This window comes from Pristiophorus japonicus, chromosome 12, assembly GCF_044704955.1.
Source record: "Pristiophorus japonicus isolate sPriJap1 chromosome 12, sPriJap1.hap1, whole genome shotgun sequence".
NCBI classification, from domain to species: domain Eukaryota; kingdom Metazoa; phylum Chordata; class Chondrichthyes; family Pristiophoridae; genus Pristiophorus; species Pristiophorus japonicus.
This window is the reverse complement of record NC_091988.1, coordinates 76,092,698-76,116,159: the sequence shown is the minus strand read 5'-3', so window position 1 is coordinate 76,116,159 and position 23,462 is coordinate 76,092,698. Positions and strand designations below refer to the sequence as shown.

At 47.6% G+C, this 23,462-nt stretch overlaps 1 protein-coding gene across 1 annotated transcript in view; it reads right to left on the bottom strand.

The window, feature by feature from the left end:
- Positions 1–2,261: 2,261 nt before the first annotated feature.
- The window catches only part of LOC139276783 (monoglyceride lipase-like), a 77,755-nt gene continuing 56,554 nt past the window's right edge, over positions 2,262–23,462 (bottom strand). Inside the window, exons 5-8 of the mRNA XM_070894787.1 lie at positions 21,326–21,462; positions 15,069–15,179; positions 9,330–9,419; positions 2,262–2,525 (exon numbers count right to left, since the gene is read on the bottom strand). Of these exons, the coding sequence (XP_070750888.1) occupies positions 2,262–2,525; positions 9,330–9,419; positions 15,069–15,179; positions 21,326–21,462 (602 nt within the window). The remainder of the gene's footprint in view (positions 2,526–9,329; positions 9,420–15,068; positions 15,180–21,325; positions 21,463–23,462) is intronic.

Here is a 23,462-nt window from a genome sequence, read left to right as displayed (position 1 = left end):
CTTGCTACTTTTGAGGACACTCTATTCCTGACATCTCGCAACAGCATTTTGATCTTTACATCCGGACTGGTACCGACATCTCGCAACAACATTATGTTCACAAGCTTAATTGGTTCGTTACATTGATTGCCATGCCTACAATGTCTCTTTAAGTTCAGTTGGTTGCAGGTCTCCTTTAAGAGAACCCTGCTGGCTTTACCCCAATCAAATCCTTTGTTAGACACCACGTGTTGGTCCCTCAACGTTGCACCTCGTGATATGGCTGCAGCCATCTTTTTTTTCAGCCACGCTGCAACTCATTGGGACGCCATCTTGCCTCTGTCCTCGAGGTCGACTGCCTTGATCCTTCTCTCCTGTGATTCTGCCACAAAAACTGGTAGAGTGCCTGTGAATTCGATCTTTCTCCCCAGGAGTCCTGCCACTGGAGCCGGGAAGGTACTTTTAGGTCGTTCGGGTCGGATCATTGCCACGCAGTCGTGATGGACGGTCTGTGCCTCAGGTGCTGCGCTGGTCTGTTCTCTGGTGCCTGGCCCAAGCGAAGGTGAGGTTTTGCTCTGCCTCTGAGCATGGGGGACATCGATTGCTGGAGTGAAGAGGTCTTCCATTTCCACTGGATCTTCCCCATCCATCTTCTTCCGAGTAGCGTTGGACCATCACCTGCAAAAATCCACAGAGGTAACTTGTGCACCACGCCATTATGGATTACACTTACATCCGCACTACCAAGGACTGGGATCAGCTCCTTGGTGTAGGTGCGCAACTTTTCCTTTATTGGAACCAGCTCAGTTGTTTTTCGTTCCATCGCCTCTCAAAGGCATCCTGGCTTATCACTGACTGGCTCGCTCCCATATCCACTTCCATGAAGATTGTAACGCCGTTTATCTCGACTTCCATCTTCACTGGAGGACAATCGGTGGTGCAGGTATACACTCCATACACTTCTTCTTGGGGCTGAGCTGCCTCTCTGGCCAAATCATCATACTCCCCACTGGATTCAAAGTCATCTACCAATTCCTCTGCTAGACGGTAAGTCGTATTTCTTTTATAGATACGCTGGAGGTGGCCTTTCGTGTTACAGGCTTTACATACGTACTCAGCAAACCGACACTGGTAAGCCCTATGGTTTCCTCCGCAATGCCAGCATGGGGCTACTCGATTAGCACCCCTCGGTGGACTCTGAGTTCTGGGACCCTGAGGTCTGTGCTCTCTGCCCTGGGCAGAGCCACGCTCTACAGTCTTGCCTGTGAAAGGCACCATTCTGTGTACAGTACTTGCCGGGTTTGAGTCCACAGGATGAATAATTTGCTTGGTGCTGCAGGTCGAGGTCATGAACACCTGACTGATGCTGATGGCCTTCTGCAGGTTGACTGTGGTGTCGGCAGATAATAGCTTGTGAAGGAGGCCCCCGTGGCCAATTCCCATAACGAAGATGTCTCGCAATGCTTCGGTGAGGTGCGTGCCGAAATCACACAGTGCCGCCAGTCTCCTGAGGTCGGCAGCATATTTTGCAATCTCCTGTCCCTTAGGTCTGAGGTGAGAGTAGAATCTGTGCCTGGCCGTGAGGATGCTCTGTTTTGGTTTTCGTTGGTCGTGAATTAGTTCAGTCAGCTCATCGTATGTCTTATCCTTCGCATTGGTGGATTCCAGCAAGTCCCTGACAAGGTGGTAGACCTCGGGCCCACAACTGTTCAGCAGTATAGCCTTGCGCTTCTCCGCCAATGTGTCCGTCTCCCCTGACAGGTCGTTTGCCACGAAATATTGCTCGAGCCTTTCCGTGAAGGCATCCCAATCATCACCCTCTGCAACGTCTTTTAGTGTGCCAAAGGTAGCCATAATCACGTGAAAGTCCGTATTCTTGTCGCCAGTTGTTATGTCTGTAATGTACTTATAAATGACTCCACGAGGCAAAGTGTTGTACTCAAACTGTAGTGACCTTGGTCCTTTATTTGTAACTCCAGAGTTAGGCACAAGCATGGTGGACAGCCTTTTATGTTGGGCCCTGCATACCTATGCAGATGACACTCAGGTCTCCCACCGCAGTGCCCTCTGGTGGACAGCCTCTGCCACAGAGGCAGGAAACCCCGGTCTCCATCAGATGCACCCTCTAGTGGTGCCAGCATAGTAGAAACACAGTGTAAACCTTATTTACAGTACATCAGGAAACAAGTCTCCATCTTATGCAACTATATAGTGACTACACAGAGAGTATATCTATAGTCTGCATATATAACGCATGTGATCACCCGAAAGAGTTAAATATCTTACAGCAGTTTGACATGGACTTTCATTTTTAGGGAAAAATGCATCACCTTAAATGTCTTGTCCTGGCTGCCCACCTTCCCGTACAAGATGTAAGAGCCCCTGATGTCAGACAGTGAGTCTGCATCACCATGTAAAATCAGCATTGGTGCTGTGATGCTGGGGATCATTTTCTCGATCTTGGTCAACGCATTTAACACCTCAAAAGCAAATCCCACCCTCACAGGTCCATGGTAGATGAGAGGGTCATCTATGTAGGCCTGTACCTGCAAGAACCAAAACAATTTTTATCACTAGTTTTGTCTTAAACAGAGGAACAATGCGAATCATTTGAAACCGAAACGGGAGAGTGACTATTATCATTTTTTTTTAAAATTGAGATACCTTGGCAGAGGCACAAGAGTGATAAATGTGCTGTACATTCTATGTAATTCTATGCAACCAAAGACGCACTGGGCAGCCAAGTTTGGAATTTGATCGTTATAGAAATTGAGTTAAAGTAGAAGAGTCATCTAGACCAGCAGGATGGATGGGAAGAGCATCAGGCATGAAGCAGTCAGAACAATGGCAATCGGACAGCCAGATTATGAGGTGGGTAGATGTAGGCAGAACATTGGGAATTGGGCAGGCAAGAATGGCAAGGCAAGTGCACTGCTCCTCCATTTTGTTCAGCAAAAGCTTCACCTAACTTGGCATTTACGCCTCAGTATTGACTCCGGCTTTAACTCAGCGAAGACCTTCTCTTCACCTCAGCCTCAGCACCATCTCCACCCTCAGGCACCACTAACTGCAACCTTGCAGCACTTGGAGGAGAAGTCACTGATCCTGGCTCTGAACAGCCCTACCCTGAGAACTCACTTTTCCTCAAATTCTGGCCACTTGTAAATCTCATCCCCTTTCCCCACCATTGGCAGTCATCAGCTGCATGGGCCCCACACTTTTGAAACTCCACCTTGCTAAGCACATCCACCTCTCCATCATCCTCTCCTCCTGTGACAAAGCTTTCGGTCACTCCTTCGAATGTCCCCTTGTTTGGCTTGGTGTAATTTTGTTTTTGTGTTTATGCTTCTGTGAAGTTCTTTCACATTAAAGCCACGATATAAATGCAGATTGTTGTCAATATCATCATCAGATTGGGCGCTGGTGTTAGAGTAAGGCTGCATTTACATTATAACAGCAGTATTGACATGAAGCAGAACCATTTCAAGCCAATGCTACAGTTATAACGTAAGTGCTGCAAGAACTCGCTGGTTGCAGTAATCTACAATTTCTCTCTCTGTTGCAATCTTTCTTGTGCATGTCTTTCTATGTTATTAATGCTATTACAGCCAGTGCTTCTCTTGTTTCTCCTCAGCTCCAAATATTCAACACTACATGGTCTATTGTGCTCATGGTTTCCCAGGGTCTCAAACTGTGGAGCTTCTTGCCTCCCTTACTCTTCAATCTGTGGCAAGGAATTCCTCTCCGGGCATTACATGTAGGGAGGCGGTGGGTTAGGTTTGATTCATTTGATAGCGGTGATCTCATTGAAACATGTCAGATTCTGAGCGGGATTGACAGGGTAGATGCTGAGAGGCTCAGGATAAGGGGTCAGCCATTTAAGACTGAGATGAGGAATTTCTTCACTCAGAGCGTTGTCAATCTTTGGAATTCTCTGCCCCACAGGGCTGTGGATGCTCAGTTGATGAGTATATTCAAGGCTGAGATTGATAGATTTTTGGACTCTAGGGGAATCAAGAGATATTAGGATTGGGCAGCGAAGTAGAGTTGCGATTGAAGATCAGCTATGATCTTATTGAGTGGCGGAGCAGGCTCGAGGGGCTGTATGGCCTACTGCTCCTAATTCTTATATTTTTATGTGAGTTTCAACTCGTGTGCTGCAGTGTTTTCTGTTTCTTACCCCGTGGATTTCTAGGGGTTTGACTATTATTAGAGCAGCCACACAACTGCAATAATGCTGCAGGGCCACTTGTTAAGCTGCTAACGAGGTCCTTCATCATCATCATCTTAGGCAGTCCCTCGGAATCGAGGAAGACTTTCTTCCATTCAAAAAGTGAGCTCTCAGGTGACTGAACAATCCAATACGGGAATTACAGTCTCGGTCATAGGTGGGACAGACAGTGGTTGAAGTAAAGGATGGGTGGGACTGGTTTGTCGCACGCTCCTTCCGCTGCCTGTGCTTGGTTTCTGTATGCTCTCGGCGACGAGACTCGAGGTGCTCAGCGCCTTCCCGGATGCTCTTCCTCCACTTTGGGCAGTCTTGGGCCAGGGATTCCCAGGTGCCGGTGGGGATGTTGCACTTTATCAAGGAGGCTTTGAGGGTGTCCTTGAAACGTTTCCTCTGCCCACGAGGTCCTTACCAAGCTGATGTCTGCAAAATGTGTTGAATGCAGCTGTCCATGGCTATAGTGCATTTTGTTTTGAGCTCAAAGTATGGGATTCCTGATCTATCCTTAATGTCCTACACTCATGCAGCTCCTTAAAGGCAATCCTTCTGTATTTTGTAAATAAAATATTGAAGTCTGTGTTAAAATGATATTTTAAATTAAAAACCTAAGAATTAGGAGCAGGAGTAGACTATTCGCCCCATCGAGCCTACTCCGCCATTCAATAAGATCATGGCTGATCTTCAACCTTAACCTACTTTCCTGCACTGTCCCCATATCCCTTGATTCCCTTAATATTCAAAATTCTATCGATCTCTGCTTTGAATATGCGCAACGACTGAGTATCCACAGCCCTCTGGGGGAGAGAATTCCAAACATTCACCACCCTCTGAGTGAAGAAGATTCTCCCCATCTCAGTCCTAAATGGCCGATCCCTTATCCTCAGACTGTGACCCCTGGTTCTCGACTCCTCAGCCAGAGGACACATCCTCCCTGCATCTACCCTGTCTAGCCCTGTAAGAATTTTGTATGTTGTATGTTTGTATGTATTGGAGAAGTGTTCTTCGTTGTCCTTTTAATGAATCTCATTGTGAGCTCCAGGACGGCCCAAAGCACTTTACAGTCAATAAAGTACTTTTGAAGTAGAGTCACAGTTGTTAACAGATAATCTTTTCTTTGGTAATGTTGATTGAGGTATGAATATTGGCCAGGACAGCGGGGAGAACTCCCCTGCTCTTCTTCAAAATAGTGCCGTGGGATCCTCCATCCATCTCAAAGGGCAGACGAGACCATTGCTGTTTACTTGAGCTTACAACTCTTAACTACCCAATTATCAAACTGGAATGCAACAACAACAGCAACATTTAGCCAGCACCTCTAACATACAAAAACATCGCAAGGCACTTCACAAAAGTGTAATCAAAAAATTGGCATCACTGGTATATTTGAATGGATTTCTTTCTGCAAACAATATCCATCTTATTTACTTATCTGGGGAAGACCAGCAAAATGTGCACTTTTTTACTGTTTTTCATAATGCATTTAATCCCTCAGAAAGCGAGGGTTTGGTAACATTGAGTTCCTTTCACTACCTGATGTGGTTTGGTATCACTCTTGTCTCTGGCTCAGAAGTTTGATGGCTCTTACACCAGGTTTTGAGTACATAATCTAAGCTGACACTCCAGTGCAGTACTGAGGGAGTCCTGCAATTTTGAATTGTCAGAGGTGTTACCCTTTGAATGGTACACTAATCCGGGATGGATCCCTGTTCATGTAGCTGTTAAAGATCTCAAGGTACCGTCTAAAGCAAAGCAGGGAGCTGGTTGTGAAAATGTGCAGCTTACGTCCCAGAAAGCTATAGATTCAGAATAATTTGATATGTTTCAAGATGCTTGCTTGGGAAGTCAGGGTACTAGGGGATGTGGAGAGAAGGCAGGAAATTGGGATTGTAAAGATTAAGGGCTAGATTTTACACTTTTGTGCAGATCGCCCAAAAATGGGCATTATTTCCAGAGGGGGCGGTAAAAATGGGTTTCAGATCGTCGGCTTGTCGCCCATTCTCAAAGCCCCTAGTCTCCATTTTTTAAATTGGGCGTAACTGCGAGCGATCTGAAATGGGTGTTAGCGTTAAATCTCTCTGACCTTCTGCCGTAAAGTGTCGCCGTCCTTAGCAATGGCATGGCAACGCTTGATTCCCGTGATTCAGGAGGTCAAGGGTCATCATGACATGCGCAGAAGAGGAGACAGAGATGGAGCTGAGAGGGACTGAAAGCGTGTGTGCCTGTGGTGTCTGCTTGTTTGGCTGTTGTGGGAGACACGAGGGAGATTCACCAGCAGCAAAAAGCCTACTAAGCACCAAGAACATAGTTGGCACCGAGGTTTTGTCCAACAAATAATATATAACATGGAAGGGATGGAGAAGGCCATGGAGCTGGTAGCCAGGAACACTGGTGGCAGAGGGCTCCCAGTGGTCCCGGAGTGCGGCACTGCACCACAAGGTGCTGCACCCCCATTGCCAATGACAAGAGAGCCAGGAGCAACATCTTGCTTCTGGCTCGGAGCACGTTCTCACCTCGGAACCATCCTCTCCCGTATCCACCCAAGCAGTGGTTCGGCGGTCATCTCCTCCAAACCCCCGCAATGCAGCACCGCTTGAAGAGCTCCTCGGCCAGGCCGCTTGGAGTCAGGCGGGGAAGGGAAAGGGATAGAGGTGGGGAGGAGAAGCGGGGGTGGGGGGGGGGGTGAAGGGTTGGTTTTTACAGAAATACTTATGATTTCAGACAAATATTCGGTTTAAATATTTTTTATTTAACAAAACATTATTGCGGATTGGCTCAGATAGCTGCACCGTTACACTTTAACATTCTTTAACATCAAAGGGTATAATTACACTTAACTTCAATCAACTTTAACATTAACTGTCACCAAGGTGATGTCCACCATTGATGTATGATCTGCACACACAGCAGTGTGTCAGCCTTGTAAATAACACCAACGTTCTTTCAGGCAAAGCGCTCATTTATGAGCTCCTGACCTAAGAGTCTTGCAGCTATCATGTCACCATGGACCTTTCATGCGGTCTACAGGGGGGCGGGGGCAAGGCTTCAGCATCAGCCTGATTGTCTGGGCCAATGGCAGCGTCCACCTCCTCATCCTCCTCTTCCTCTCTCTGCTGAGGTGGACTGGCAGACTCTTCTGGCAATTCTTGTCTCCTCCTGATAGCCAAGTTGTGCAGCATGGAGCACATCACCATGAATTGAGCTACCTGCTCAGAGTGGTATTGGAGCTCGCCTCCTGAGTGGTCCAGGCATCTAAAGCGCTGCTTAAGCACTCCAATGGTTTTCTCCACAATATTGCGAGTGGCTCTGTGGCTCTCGTTGTATCGCATCTCGGTTTCGGTGTGGGTGTCATGTAGGGGGGGGGCGGGGGTCATCAGCCAGATGGCGAGGCCATATCCTTTGGCACGAAGCATCCAGCATTGACCTTGTGGCTGAATGTTAAACAAGTCAGATACAGCGCACACATGCAGGATGTGAGCATCATGGATGATGCCCGGAAAGCATTCACTGCCATAATAATTTGCTGGTGGTCGACAACGAGTTGCACATTCAGGGAGTGGTCCCTTGTGGTTCCTGAAAACCTCTGCATCCTGAAAATGTGCCCGCATCACGATATGCGTACAGACTATTGCTCCCTGCACCTTGGGGAAGTTAGCAATTCAGTAGAATCCTAGAGCCCTCTCAGTCTGAGCCTCCCTGGTCATAGGGAAGCTGATAAAGTCCATCCTGCATGCGTATAGCGCTTCAGTGACCTGTCTAATGCAGCAATGTGTGGCATGCTGAGACAGACCACACATGTTGCCAGCTGAGGCTTGAAAAGAACCCGACACGTAGAACAACAGTGCCGCGGTGACTTTGACCTCAAAGGACAGTGTAGTACTGATGGTGCTGGAAGGCTGCAGATCTCCCCTTATGAGCTGGCATACCTCAATGATAACCTCTTTGTGGAAGCGCAGTCTCCCGAAGGCAGGTGGTGTCGGGCAATTTGAGGTAAGACTGTTTCTCCCTGTGCTTGCGGGGGGTGTAACGTCTGGTCCTCCTCATCAGTCTGGCACCTCTTACATTGGGCACATAATGCTGTGGAGTGTACCTTCTGCCATCTCGAGTCTGCAGCAGTGTAATTGGTCATCAAGAGAGAGTGAGAAAGGACAGGCCCCATTCCAATAGCTATCTGTTTTCCACCGATTGGTCACAAAGAATGAATGCCCGACGAAGACACCTATTAAATTCCAATCGTTCACAGTATGATAACGATGTTTGTTCAGATGTTCACATCACCTCCAAAGACCTCCAGAGTACATCCGAACTCCCCAGAAGTTGAAGTAGAGCAGACTTTTAAATGATGCGACATATGATTTAGAACATGGTGTCCATACCGCATTGAGTAGTTCCGGTTAGTTCCACATTTTCCTGGCGGTTTTTTGCATGAACGATATTGTGGGCGAGATGAGTGCAAGGTGGTGAAAGTGACGCTGGGCGATCTCCAGGGCGTTAGTTTCAGCAAATGTGATCTTTACGATAAAATAAAGTGGCCGGTCGGTATTATTGAATCTTGGTGCTAATTACATGCGGAAACTAATGTTGGCCGATATTATCGGCGTTGGTTTCGCCCATTCTGATGATTCCGCCCAAAAAAAGTGGGCGGGCGGTATTATTTTTCCTCGGCGTTATACACATGGGGAAAGTAACGCTCGGCGAGAAGTGACCGAAAAATGGGTGTCAGTTTCCATTTTGTGGCAAAATTGGCGCTATCTGGGCGTTATACATAATTTCAGCGTTAAAATGGACGTTAAATGGGTGTTATGCATGCAAAAATAGTGAAAAATCTAGCCCTAAGAGTTGCCATGGCCAATAAAATGGTGGCGTAGGCTTGATGGGCCAAATGGCTTTTCCTGTATTTGCTTTGGATGTAACTTGGGAAGTTTTACTACATTAAAGGCGCTATGTAATGCAAGGTGGTGTTGTGAGAAAATGCCCCTCTGCTTAATAGACTCAATGTCGTGGATTAAGTGAGGGAGGCCGTTAAAGTGTTGGTGAAGAGTTCATGAACTCAACCAAGTCTTCACACAGAATCCATTAAATTCTTCATTCAATTAGGAGAAGAAAAAAGTCACAGCAAACCCACCTGGCTTTCATCTCTTGATGTCAAACGGGGATCTATGTATCCCATGGGTAAATTTGGCAGCATGTGATACATAACTTTGGCAATGAACATCTAGAGTGAAGAAAGCAAAGCAAGTCCGGGTAAGTCTATGTCGTCGTTTGGATGCTATTGCCCTCGAGAGGGTGGAGACAAGAGGAAGATGAGAGTTAAAGGGCATATCTATAAATTAGCGCCCCTGGTTCAGAGTGCATGTCAAAAATGAAGATTATTTATACACTGGATTCTCCATCCATCGGGATGAAAACTTCTGAGAGTGGGGGGGGGGGAGGGGGGGGGGGCGGTTGGCCTTGATCTCCACTGGAACTGTGCCCTGGGAAAGAAAATTCATGGAGGGAAAAATAGTTCAAAGACCTGAATGGCCTTTTCTTGTTGCTGTTTCTTAAGCTGATAAAATCTGTTACATCTCTAACTTTTTATAGTTCTGACGAAAAGTCATCGACCTCAAACGTTAACTCTGTTTCTCTCTCCATAGATGCTGTCTGACCTGCTGAGTATTTCCAGCATTTTCTGTTTTTATTTCTTATGCTGTTACGGATCAGGAATTTAAGAGATAAGGAAAAGGTAACAAAGGTAGGCTTGCTATTGTTTAAAAAAAAAGGAGAGTTTGAGGTTACAAGGACAACTGATAAAAGTCGACAAGGGCAAATTGATTAAAGTGCTAGTGGGGGCATGTACTTAAAGTGAGAAAGTTAGGAGTGTGAAGAGAAGTTTGACAGAACTTCTTCATCCAAAGGCAGCGAGGCTGAGGTAGTGGCCAAAGCAACACTGACAACACACACAGCTTGTAGATCCAAACCTCACTTTAGAACTCTGGCACATGATCTCAGCTGCCACACCTCATTCAATACTGAGCGAGTGGATGAGGCACGAGTCCTCGTCTGCCTGTTCAGGTGGGTGTTTAAGATCTCTTTGCACTATTCAAAGAATAGTTGGGGAGTTCGCCCAGTGTCCTGGCCAAATTCCTCCCTCAACTATTACCCAGACCCTGCCCCATCAAAAAACACGCTAACTGATCATTCATTTCATTGCTGTTTGTGAGAACATGTTCAAATGACTGGACGAGTAATGCAGAGGCCAGGACTAATAATCCCGAGAACGTGAGTTCAAATCCCACCATGGTAGACTGAAAATTTGAATTCAGCTTTAAAAAAATCTTGAAATAAGAAAGAAAGACTTCATTTATATCGTGTCTTTCCCAATCTCAGGACATCCCAAAGCACTTTACAGTCAATTAAGTATTTCTGAAGTGTAGTCACTGTTGTAATGTAGGAAATGTGGCAGCCAATTTGTGCACAACAAGTTCCCACATACAGCAGTGTGAAGATGACCAGATAATTTTTTTTTAAAATGGTATTTGTTGGGGATAAATATGGGCCAGGGAGAACTCCCCTGCTCTTCTTCAAAATAGTGCCGTGGGATCTTTTACGCAAAACTGAGAGGTCAGATTAACATCTCATCTGAAAGACAGTATCTCAGGCAGTGCAGCACTCCCCCAGTATTGTATCTGGAGTAGGACTTGACTTTCTGTCTCAGAGGTGAGAGTGCTACTCACTGAGCCACAGCTGACAAAGTCTGGAAATGAAAAGCTGGTATTGATAAAAATGACCATTGTGGTAAAATTCCACTAATGGCCTTTAGGGGAGTAAACCTGCTGCCCTTGCATCTTGTCCACATGTGACTCCAGTCCCACACCAACATGGTTGACTCTTAACTGCTCTCTGAAGTGGGCTATAAAACCACAGCAAAGAAAACTACATGAACTGCAGTTTAGGATTACACAGGATATACGGCACAGAAACAGGCCATTCGGCCCAACCAGTCCTTGCCGATGTTTATGTTCCACTTGAGCCTCCTCCCATCTTTCCTCATCTAAATCTATCAGCATAACCCTCTATTTCCTTCTCCCTCATACGCTTGTCTAGCCTCCCCTTAAATGTATCTATACTATTTGCTTCTACCACTCCCTGTGATAGTAAGTTCCACATTCTCATCACTGTTTGGGTAAAGAAGTTTCTTCTGAATTCCCTATTGGATTTCTTGGTGACTATCTTATATTGATGGCCTCTAGTTATGCTCTTCCCCACAAGTGGAAACATTCTCTCTGTATCCACCCTATCAAAACCTTTCATAATTTTAAAGATCTCTATTGGGTCACCCCTCAGCTTTCTTTTTCATGAGAAAATAGACCCAGCCTGTTCAACCTTTCTTGATATGTATACCCTCACATTTCTGGTATTATCCTTGTAAATCTTCTCTGCACCCTCTCCAGTGCCTCTATATCCTTTTTATAATATGGCGACCAGAACTGTACATAGTACTCTAAGTGTGGTCGAACCAAGGTTCGATACAGGTTTAGCATGGATTCCCTACTTTTCAATTCTATACCTCCAGAAATAAACCCGTGTGTTTGTTTTTTTTTTAAAGGTACTGCACTTTTCTTTGACAGACAGGTGACAAGCCCCACCCATGTCAAGCTCCACCCACCATCCCCTCTGGGGCCCCAAATCATTCTGTCCACGTGGTGTCGAAAAGCAGGACCTGAGACCCGAGAACCCGAGACTCTGCTGATTCCCTCGTTGACTCGCTAGGCCGAACTCTCCGACACCCTCCCGCCCCCGGGACTTGCTAGGCCCGCCGACTCCAACTTCCCCCCACCCCTCCCCCAGGTCTCGGTAGACCCGACTCTCCGACTCCCTCCCTCCCTGGGACTCACTAGGCCTGCCTTCACCGCCCTCCCCCCCCGATTCCCCCGAGGATTTGACGATTCAGGAGAGGTCCTAAATTGCTACAGATGTCGATGCTTCCTCACAAATCGAGGTAAAATGGCATGTTTGTTTTTTTGCCTTGGCTTCATGGAAAATGAATAAATCTGCTTATCCCATCCATGTAAATAGTACTTGGAAAATAAATCTGGCTGCAAGCCCCGAGCCTCCGACAGAGCCCCGAGCCTGCAGTGAGCCGCGAGTCCCAAGCGGCGGTGGGGCGAGGGGGGAGTCGGAGAGCCTTGGGGCCGAGAGTGAGAGTGGCTCTGGGGAGGGGGGAGAGTGAGACAGGCTGGGTGGAGAGAGAGAGGCTGGGGAGAGAGAGAGGCAGGGGGTGAGGGAAGGAGAGAGAGAGAGAGAGCGAGAGAGAGAGAGAGAGAGAGAGAGAGAGAGAGAGAGAGACTGGGGGTGAGGGGAGGAGAGAGAGGGAGAGGCTGGGGGGTGGGGGGGGGGGGCGCGGATCGGAGGCGAGAAAGGGAATTCAGGAAAGACGGATCACGTTCTGCCAACCCCTACAAGGGACATCATTGGAGTGAATGAAATCCAGAAGTCACGACACTGTCACTATTCACTTCATACCCAATATTATTGATTCATACACGATGCCCCATCTATGGGGGAGGGGCGGGAGGATGCAATTGCGTTTAGGTAAGGCACTTCGACTGGGGGAGGAATGTACTTGGACTGGGGTAAGACACTTTGGCTGGGGGAGGCACTTTGGCTGGGGGAGGCATGCACTTGGACAGGAGTAAAGCACTTTGGCTGGCGGAGGGATGTACTTGGACTGGGGTACAGGACTTTGGCTGGCCCTTGCTGTCTTCTGGCGAGCTCTGAACATAAGAACATAAGAACATAAGAATTAGGAACAGGAGTAGGCCATCTAGCCCCTCGAGCCTGCTCCGCCATTCAATAAGATCATGGCTGATCTGGTCGTGGACTCAGCTCCACTTACCCGCCCTCTCCCCGTAACCCTTAATTCCCTTATTGCTTAAAAATCTATCTATCTGTGACTTGAAAACATTCAATGAGCCAGCCTCAACTGCTTCCTTGGGCAGAGAATTCCACAGATTCACAACCCTCTGGGAGAAGAAATTCTTTCTCAACTCGGTTTTAAATTGGCTCCTCCATATTTTGAGGCTGTGCCCCCTAGTTCTAGTCTCCCCCACCAATGGAAACAACCTCTCTGCCTCTATCTTGTCTATCCCTTTCATGATTTTAAATGTTTCTATAAGATCACCCCTCATCCTTCTGAACTCCAAGGAGTAAAGACCCAGTCTACTCAATCTATCATCATAAGGTAACTCCCTCATTTTTCGAATCAGCCTCGTGAATCATCTCTGTACCCCTTCCAAAGCTAGTATATCCTTCCTTAAGTAAGGTGACCAAAACTGCACGCAGTACTCCAGGTGCGGCCTCACCAATACCTTATACAGTTGCAGCAGGACCTCCCTGCTTTTGTACTCCATCCCTTTCGCAATGAAGGTCAACATTCCATTTGCCTTCCTGATTACCTGCTGCACCTGCAAACTAACCTTTTGGGATTCATGCACAAGGACCCCCAGGTCCCTCTGCACCACAGCATGTCGTAATTTCTCCCCAGTCAAATAATATTCCCTTTTACTGGTTTTTTTCCCAAGGTGGATGACCTCACACTTTCCGACATTGTATTCCATCTGCCAAACCTTAGCCCATTCGCTTAACCTATCCAAATCTCCTTGCAGCCTCTCTGTGTCCTCTACACAACCCGCTTTCCCACTAATCTTAGTGTCATCTGCAAATTTTGTTGCACTACACTCTGTCCCCTCTTCTAGGTCATCTATGTATATTGTAAACAGTTGTGGTCCCAGTACTGATCCCTGTGGCACACTACTAACCACTGATTTCCAACCGGAAAAGGACCCATTTATCCCGACTTTCTGCTTTCTGTTCGTCAGCCAATTCTCTATCCATGCTAATACATTTCCTCTGACTCTGCGTACCTTTATCTTCTGCAGTAACCTTTTGTGTGGCACCTTATCGAATGCCTTTTGGAAATCTAAATACACCACATCCATCGGTACACCTCTATCCACCATGCTTGTTATATCCTCAAGGAATTCCAGTAAGTTAGTTAAACATGATTTCCCTTTCATGAATCCATGCTGCGTCTGCTTGATTGCACTATTCCTATCCAGATGTCCCGCTATTTCTTCCTTAATGATAGTTTCAAGCATTTTCCCCACGACAGATGTTAAACTAACCGGCCTATAGTTACCTGCCTTTTGCCTGCCCCCTTTTTTAAACAGAGGCATTACATTAGCTGCTTTCCAATCCGCTGGTACCTCCCCAGAGTCCAGAGAATTTTGGTAGATTATAACAAATGCATCTGCTATAACTTCCGCCATCTCTTTTAATACCCTGGGATGCATTTCATCAGGACTAGGGGACTTGTCTACCTTCAGTCCCATTAGTCTGTCCAGCACTACCTCCCTAGTGATAGTGATCATCTCAAGGTCCTCCCTTCCCACATTCCTATGACCAGCAATTTTTGGCATGGTTTTTGTGTCTTCCACTGTGAAGACGGAAGCAAAATAATTGTTTAAGGTCTCAGCCATTTCCACATTTCCCATTATTAAATCCCCCTTTTCATCTTCTAAGGGACCAACATTTACTTTAGTCACTCTTTTCCGTTATATATATCTGTCCTCTGTCGCTTCAGGAAGTCAAAATGGATCGAGTTACAATTTGCCAAGTCAGTGAGACCTTGGGGTGGACGGATCCAGTGACACATTCCTGTGAAACTTCAGGGTGTGGCTTATCCTCCAAGGGGTCCCATCCATAATTGGGGGCCTTCGGGAGCGGGGAATTGGAATTGGTGAAAATTGTGCCGGGGCAGTGGGATGAAAGAATTATTTTCATGAAGTGTTCAGGGTGTTTGAAGAGTCTGCTGTACTTTTACCTTCAGAGGCTTTGCTGACTCGGGATTCATTAACAGCAAGGGTGACATAAAAATTGCTCCAGCAATGTCTCCTGGTCTGTCGTATAATATGTAGACTGCTATCAATCCTCCCTGAAAGGTAAGAGGAGATAGAGTTACGATAACAGCGCGGTTAGGCAAAGCCCTTATTAATCTCAGGTGGAGATATTATAGCTCAGTGTGCGAAGGTACTGCTCAATGTAGTACAAGGCCACACAGCTCGGAAGGGCCCAGCTGTGATTCCTGGTCCGTACTGGGACAATCTCGGCCAGGGCAGCAATTTGATTCAGTGGTGGGTGGAATTGCCGTTGGGCGGCTGAGCGAATGGGACGATAGCGCCAGTTTTAACACCACGCCCATTTAGCTTCTCCCCAATGGCAACTTTCATTTATATAGCACCTTTAACGTAGTAAAACATGAGCATAATCAGACAAAACTTGACACCGAGCATCATAAGGACAGGTGACCAAAGGCTTGGTCAGAGGTAGGTTTTAAGAGAAGAGAGAGGTAGAGAGGCGGAGAGGTTTAAGGAGGGAATTCTCGTGCCGAGGTAGCTGAAGGCACGGCCGCGAATGGTGGAGTGAAGGAAGTGGGGGATGGACAAAAGGCCAGAGTTGGAGGAGCGCAATGTTCTCAGAGGATTGTAGGGCTGGAGGAGATTACAGACATTGAACAGAAAATCGAGCGGAGTGCGCTGGCTGCCGATGCGTTTTCGCCTGCTTTGCACAACCTTCCCGGACAAATTTCACCCCCGCTGACCCAGGATAGATGCACGGTGTTCTCGCTCAGGCCAACATCCACAGCATCAAAGCACTGACCACACTCGACTAGCTCCATTGGGCGGGCCACATTGCCCGCATGCCCGACACGAGACTCCATAAGCAAGCGCTCTACTCAGAACTCCTACACGGCAAGTGAGCCCCAGGTGGGCAGAGGAAACATTTCAAGGACACCCTCAAAGCCTCCTTGATAAAGTGCAACATCCCCACCGGCACCTGGGAATCCCTGGTCCATGACCGCCCTTAATGGAGGAACCGCATCCGGGAGAGCGCTGAGCACCTCAAGTCTCAAGTCTCGGCGCCGAGAGCATGCAGAAACCAAGCTCAGATAGCGGAAGGAGTGCGCGGCAAACCAGACTCTCCACCCACCCTTCCCTTCAACCACTGTCTGCCCTGCCTGTTCGAGACTGTAATTCCCGCATTGGACTGTTCAGTTGGTACACTCATAATAAAGGATGAAACTGAGTACTATGTACAATGAGCAAGTGTGACCTTAGCTCCTGTAATAAGATTCCAGAGTGCAGGTACTTGTGGGTGGCCTGCTTATATACCACGCTCCCATGCTGGGATCCCTTGGGACTCGAATAGGTGGGCCCTCTGGTGATCAGGTGTCATACAGGTTACAAGGGGTTAAATACATAACATCACTCCCCCGTGAAGTCAACAGTACACTTATTTACAAGGTGAGACGATATGGGGCTTTTCGCTCCCTTGTCGATCGTCTCGGTGCAAATGCGGGTGTGGCCTTGTCGGGCTGCTGGGGATGATGAGTTCGGCTTTGTGGTCAACCATGATGTCAATTGCCACTTGTGTGTGTGTTGGAGGGTTAAAGTTGGTGGTGTCTTCTTCGGGTTGTTCGTAGCTGTTGGTGAACCGCAATTTAATTTGGTCCAAATGTTTTCTGTACGTTTGTCCATTGGCCAATTTGACCTGAAACACCCGACTCTCCTCTTTGGCTGTGACCATGCCAGCGAGCCATTTGGGACCATGTCCATTATTGAGCAAAAACACAGGATCATTGATCTCAATATCGTGTGACAAATTTGAGTGGTCATGGTACACACTTTGTTGATGCCACTTGCCCTCCACGTGATCATGGAGATCAGGGTGGACAAGAGAGAGCCTTGTTTTTAGCACCCTTTTCATGAGCAGCTCAGCTGGGGGAACCCTGGTGAGTGAGTAGGGTCTGGTGTGGTAGCTGAGCAGCACACGGGACAGCCGGGTCTGCAGGGAGCCTTCCGACACTCGTTTCAAGCTTTGCTTGATGGTCTTCCTGGCTTTTGGATGCGGGCTTGAACGGGGCAGATGTGACGTGTTTGATCGCGTTGCAGGTAAAGAATTCCTTGAATTCAACACTGGTGAAGAACGGCCCATTGTCGCTGACTAGGACATCAGGCAATCTGTGCGTGGCAAACATGGCTCGTAGGCTTTCAATAGTGGCAGTGGACGTGCTTACAGACATTAATGCACATTCAATCTATTTTGAGTAAGCGTCCATGACAACCAAAAACATTTTGCCTAGAAATGGGCCTGCATAGTTCACGTGGATCCTCAACCATGGTTTGGAGGCCTCGACCACAAATTTAGCGGTGCCTCTCTGGGTGCATTGCTCAACTGAGAGCAAGTGTTGCACTGGCACATGCATGATTCTAAATCTAAGTCGATGCCGGGCCACCACACATGGGATCTGGCTATGGCTTTCATAATTACAATGCCTGGGTGGGTGCTGTGCAGTTCACATATGAATGTATCTTTGCCTTTCTTGGGCAAGACCACGCAATTGCCCCACAGTAGACAGTCCGCCTGCAGGGACAACTCGTCTTTGCATCTGTGGAACGGCTTAATCGCCTCCTGCATCTCCACTGGAATACCGGACCAGCTCCAATGGAGGACACAGTTTTTTTTTACCAAGGACAGTAAAGGATCCTAGCTGGTCCAGGTCCTGACCTGGCGGGCTGCAACGGGGGACTTCTCGTTCTCGAATGCCTCTATGACCATGAGCAAGTCCGCTGGCTGTGCCATTTCCACCTCGGTGGTGGGCAATGGCAGCTGACTTAGAGCATCTGCGCAGTTCTCTCTGCCCGGTCTGTGGCGGATTACATAGTTGTATGCCGACAGCGTGAGCGCCCATCTTTGGATGCAGGCAGAGGCATTGGAATTAAGCTCTTTGCTCTCAGAGAACAGCGATATGAGCAGCTTGTGGTCAGTTTCAAGCTCAAACTTGAGGCCAAATAAGTACTGGTGCATTTTTTTCACCCCGTAAATGCATGGAAGAGCCTCTTTTTCAATCATGCTGTAGGCCCTTTTGGCTTTGGACAAACTCCTGGATGCATACGCGACAGGTTGCAAAATTCCCGCTGCGTTAGCCTGTTGTAACACACACCCGAACCCGTATGACGACGCATCGCAAGCTAGCAGTAATCGTTTACAAGGATTATACAAGACAAGCAGTTTGTTTGAACACAACAGATTTCTGGCTTTCTTAAAGACAGCCTCTTGTGAATTCCCCCATACCCAGTTGTCTCCCTTGCGCAGTAGCACATGTAGGGGTTCTAGCAAGGTGCTTAACCCAGGTAGGAAATGACCAAAATCGTGAAGGAGTCCCAGGAATGACCGCAGCTCCGTCACATTCTGTGGTCTCGGCACGTACTTGATGGTCTCCGTCTCGGCGTTGGTGGGTCTGATGCCGTCTGCTGCGATTCTTCGTCCCAAGAACTCGACGTCCTGCACCAGGAAAACACACTTCGAGCATTTCACCCTGAGCCTCACGCGATCCAACCGACTAAGAACCTCTTCCAGATTCTTCAAGTGCTCAATAGTGTCCCGACCTGTAACCGGTATGTTGTCCTGGAAAACCACGGTGCAAAGACCCGACTTTAGTGGGCTCTCCATATTCCGCTAGCTATGGCCGACCGAATCCCGAACGGGCACCGGTTATAGATGAACAGACCTTTGTGCGTGTTGATACAGGTGAGGCCTTTCGAAGATTCCTCCAGCTCCTGCGTCATGTAAGCCGAGGTCAGGTCCAGCTTGGTGAACATCTTCCCTCCAGCCAGGGTCGCAAATAGGTCGTCTGCCTTGGGTAGCGGGTACTGGTGCTGCAGTGAAAAACGGTTAATCGTTACTTTATAGTCCCCACAAATTCTAACCGTGCCATCCTCTTTATGTACCGGGACAATCGGACAAGCCCAGTCATTGAATTCCACCGCTGCGATGATGCCTTCTCGCTGCAGCCTGTCCAGCTCAATTTCCACTTTTTCATGCATCATGTACGGTACCGCCCGTGCCTTGTGATGGATGGGTTGCATACTGGGAACCAAAATGGATCTGCACTTTCATCCCCGAGAAGCTTCCAATGCCTGGCTCAAACAACGATGGAAACTTGCTCAGAACCTGGCCACATGAGGCATCGTCGACGGACGAAAGCGCTCGGATGTCATCTCAGTTCCAGCGGATCTTTCCCAGCCAGCTTCTGCCAAACAACATGGGGCCATCCCCTGGCATAATCCACAGCGGGAGTTCGTGCATTGCTCTGTCATAGGAGACTTTGACTTCTGCACTACCAATTACAGGGATTAGTTCTTTGATGTAAGTCCTTAGTTTGGTATGAATGGGGCTGAGCTTGGGCCTGTGTGCCTTTTTGCCCCACAGCCTGGCGAAGGCCTTTTTACTCATTATGGACTGACTTGCACCCGTGTCCAGTTCCATAGATACTGGAATACCATTCAGTTCAACTTTCAACATTATTGGTTGCAATTTCGTAGTAAATGTGTGTACCCTGTACACTTCTGCCTCCCCGGTACGAGTCTCCAATTCAGCCTGATCCACAGTGGATCGATCTTCCTCTGCAACGTGTGGTTTGCTGGGTTTGCGACTCGCCTGCACATTCGCTGGTGGTGTCCCATTTTGTTCTGCAACCGTTGCATGCATAGTGCTTGAAGCGGCATTGATGGGGCCGATGATCACCTCCACAACGCCAACAAGGTGTTAACTGCCTCGCATTAATGACTGATGGCAGAGTCTGGGTCAACTGAGGTCGGGCAGCAGCAGCCGGTGTGTACGTTCTGCCATGTACATTTCTGCTCGAAACCAACGTTACTTTATGCACAGTTCTGGCTGAAACTTCTTTACTCTGCGAAATCTGTTTGGTGTTGTCGCTGGTGGACATAAATGCCTGGGCTATCGTTATGGCTTTACTTAGATTCGGAGTTTCTACAGTCAACAGTTTGCACAGGATTGTCTCATGGCCAATGCCCAGTACAAAAAAGTCTCTGAGCATTTGTTCTCGGAATCCCTCAAACTCACAATGTCCTGCGAGGCGCCTCAGTTCGGCGACATAGCTCGCCACGTCCTGGCCCTTCGATCGTTGACACGTGTAGAACCGATATCTCGCCATCAAAACACTTTCCTTAGAATTTAGGTGCTCCCAGACCAGCGTACACAATTCTTCATAGGATTTCTCTGTTGGTTTTGCCGGAGCCAGGAGATTCTTCATGAGGCCATAGGTTGTTGCCCCACAAACAGTTAAGAGGATCGCCCTACGTTTGGTAGTGTTCTCGTCCCCTTCCAGCTCGTTGGCCACGAAGTATTGGTCGAGTCTTTCCACGAAGGTCTCCCAATCGTCCCCTTCTGAGAGCTTCTCCAGGATACCGACTGTTCTTTGCATTTTCGCGCGGTTGATTGTTACCTCGTCGCCAATTGGTGCCCTTATAATAAAGGATGAAACTGAGTACTGTGTACAATGAGCAAGTGTAACCTTAGCTCCTTTAATAAGGCTCCAGGTGCAGGTACCTCCTGGGTGGCCTGTTTATATACCGTACTCCTAAGGGATGCTGGGATTCCTTGGGGCTCCAACAGGTGGGCCCTCTGGTGGTCAGGTGTTATACAGGTTACAAGGGACTAAATACATAACATCAGTCACCTGAGATCTCACTTTTCGAGTGGAAGCAAGTCTTCTCGATTTCAAGGGACTGCACATGATGATGATGTTGTTGAGAAAAAATGCCCCTCTGCTTAAAAGACTCAATGTAGTGAATTAAGTAAGGGAGGCTGTCAAAGTGCCTGCTGCTGGTTCATGATGTGTTAGTAAAGAGTTCATGAACTCAACGAAGTCTTCACACAGAATCCATTAAATTTTTTATTCAAATTGGAAAAGAAAAAAAAATCACAGCAAACCCACCTGGTTTCCATTTCGATGTCAAACAGAGATCTATGTGGAGGTTGATGGTGGAGTGGAGGGAGATGGTGGGGTTGAGGAAATGAGCAGAGGGAATGAACTCCAAAAAACCATAGGTTACAGGGCATGTTGTAGATGAGCTGTTAAGGAGCACTGGGGAAAAGCTACAAGCGGGTTATTTACCCGCCCTCTTGCTCATATATATATATTTATACACATAGAAAAGGTGATAAAAATAGAATAATGTGCAAATTAATTCTATTTTTTGCCTATGGATCACTTACCATGGACTGTGACAATAAGTAAAGCTTTAGCATCGGGTACCTTCTCTTAAACATGTCAATGTGCTGCAGGCAGTCCCGGATATATATTCTAAAATCAGGCACCATCATGCGCGGGCCCTCACTCTGCCCATGGCCAACTGTGTAAGGAAGGAAAAAAAAGAAAGGCTTAGAGGCTTTAAACAATTGGGTGGAAAGATCCCTCAAAGGCTCGGAGACAGAACAGGACAGTGCTCAGGTCACTTGTCTCAGCTGGGTTAGTGTTGAGGAAGTCGCTGCTCATGTGTTCAGTAGGAGATGATCAGCTAGGGTTGTCAGTTAAAGGGGAGGGCCACTGCAGACTCTGCATATATTTTAGTTAGGTCCACTGGGCCACCAGGGAGGATTGTGGCCGAGCCAGCGGCCTGGAAACCAAGAGGGGGTGTCGGGCTGCCTGTTGGCGGCCCGGCCAAACCCGTGGCTGCCATTGTCGGGCCGACCTCGGAGTCGGACGGCAATTTAAATAAAATGGCGGCCACGGCAGCGTGTCCTCCCCTTTACGTGCGGATGCGCCGCCCAGTCACAGGTAGATTCCCGCAGGGGAAAGCTGTCAGTGGCACAGACCGATGTGGCGCCGCTCCCGAAGGACAATTTGTGTCGGTCGGTGTCGTGTCAGCTTGTGCCCGACGGAAGCGGGAACATAGGCGGTACGGATACCCGTTCCAGCCGCTCCCAGCCCAGTGGTAATTTAGGACGGGTCGGCCCATCCGTCTGCCCCCGGTCGGTAAGGCCTATCCACTCCATTACCCCCTCTTAGAGGCGATAATGGAGCTTATAGATGGAGGCAATTTCGGCCCCTTATCTGTATCCTCTGGTTCTTGACCCTTCCGCCGATGGGAACAGTTTCTCTCGATCTATCATGTCTGGACCCCTCATGATTTTTAACACATCTATCAAATCTCCTCTCAATCTTCTCTGCTCTATGGAGAACAACCCCAGTTTCTGCAATCTATTCACATAACTGAAGTCCCTCATCCCTGGAATCATTCTCGTAAATCTTTTCTCCACCCTCTCTAAGGCCTTCACATCCTTCCTAAAGTGTGGTGCCCAGAATTGGACACAATGCTCCAGCTGGGACCGAACCAGTATTTTATACAGGTTCATCATAATTTCCTTGCTTTTATACTTTATACCTCTATTTATGAAGTCCAGGATCCCGTATGCTTTTTTAACTGCTTTCTCAACCTGCCCTGCCACCTTCATCAATTTGTGTACATATACCCCAAGGTGTCTCTGTTCATGCCATCCATTTAGGATTGTATCCTTTAGTTTATATTGCCTCTCCTCGTTCTTCCTACCAAAATGTATCACTTCACACTTTTTAGTGTTAAATTTCATCTGCCACATGTCTGCCCATTTCACCAGCCTGTCTCTGTCGCCTTGAAGTCTATCACTATCCTCCTCACTCTTAACTATACTTCCAAGTTTTGTGTCATCTGCAAATGTTGAAATTGTGCCCTGTATACCCAATCCAAGTCATTAATTTATATCAAGAAAAGCAGTGGCCCTAGTACCATCTCCAGGGAATATCACTGTATACTTTCCTCCAGTCCAAAAAACAACAGTTCACCACTACTCTCTGTTTCCTGTCATTTAGCCAATTTTGTTTCCATGCTGCCACTGTCCCTTTATTCCATGGGCGTCAACTTTGCTGGCAAGCCTATTATGTGGCACTTTATCAAACGCCTTTTGGAATCCATGTTCACCACAGCAACCACATTGCCCTCATCAACCCTCTCTGTTACCTCATCAAAAAACTCAATCGAGTTAGTTAAACATGATTTTCCTTCAACAAATCCATGTGGGCTTTCCTTAATCAATCCACACTTGTCCAAGTGACTGTTAACTCTGTCCCTGATTATAGTTTCTAAAAGCTTCCCCACTACCAAGATTAAACTGACTGGCCTGTAGTCGCTGGGTTTATCCTTACACCCTTTCTTGAACAAGGGTGTAACATTTGCAATTTTCCAGTCCTCTGGCACCACCCCCGCATCTGAGGAGGGTTGGAAGATTATGGCCCGTGCCTCCGCAATTTGCTCCTTAACTGCCCTCAGCATCCTAGGATGCATCCTATCCTGGTCCTAGTGACTTATCAACTTTA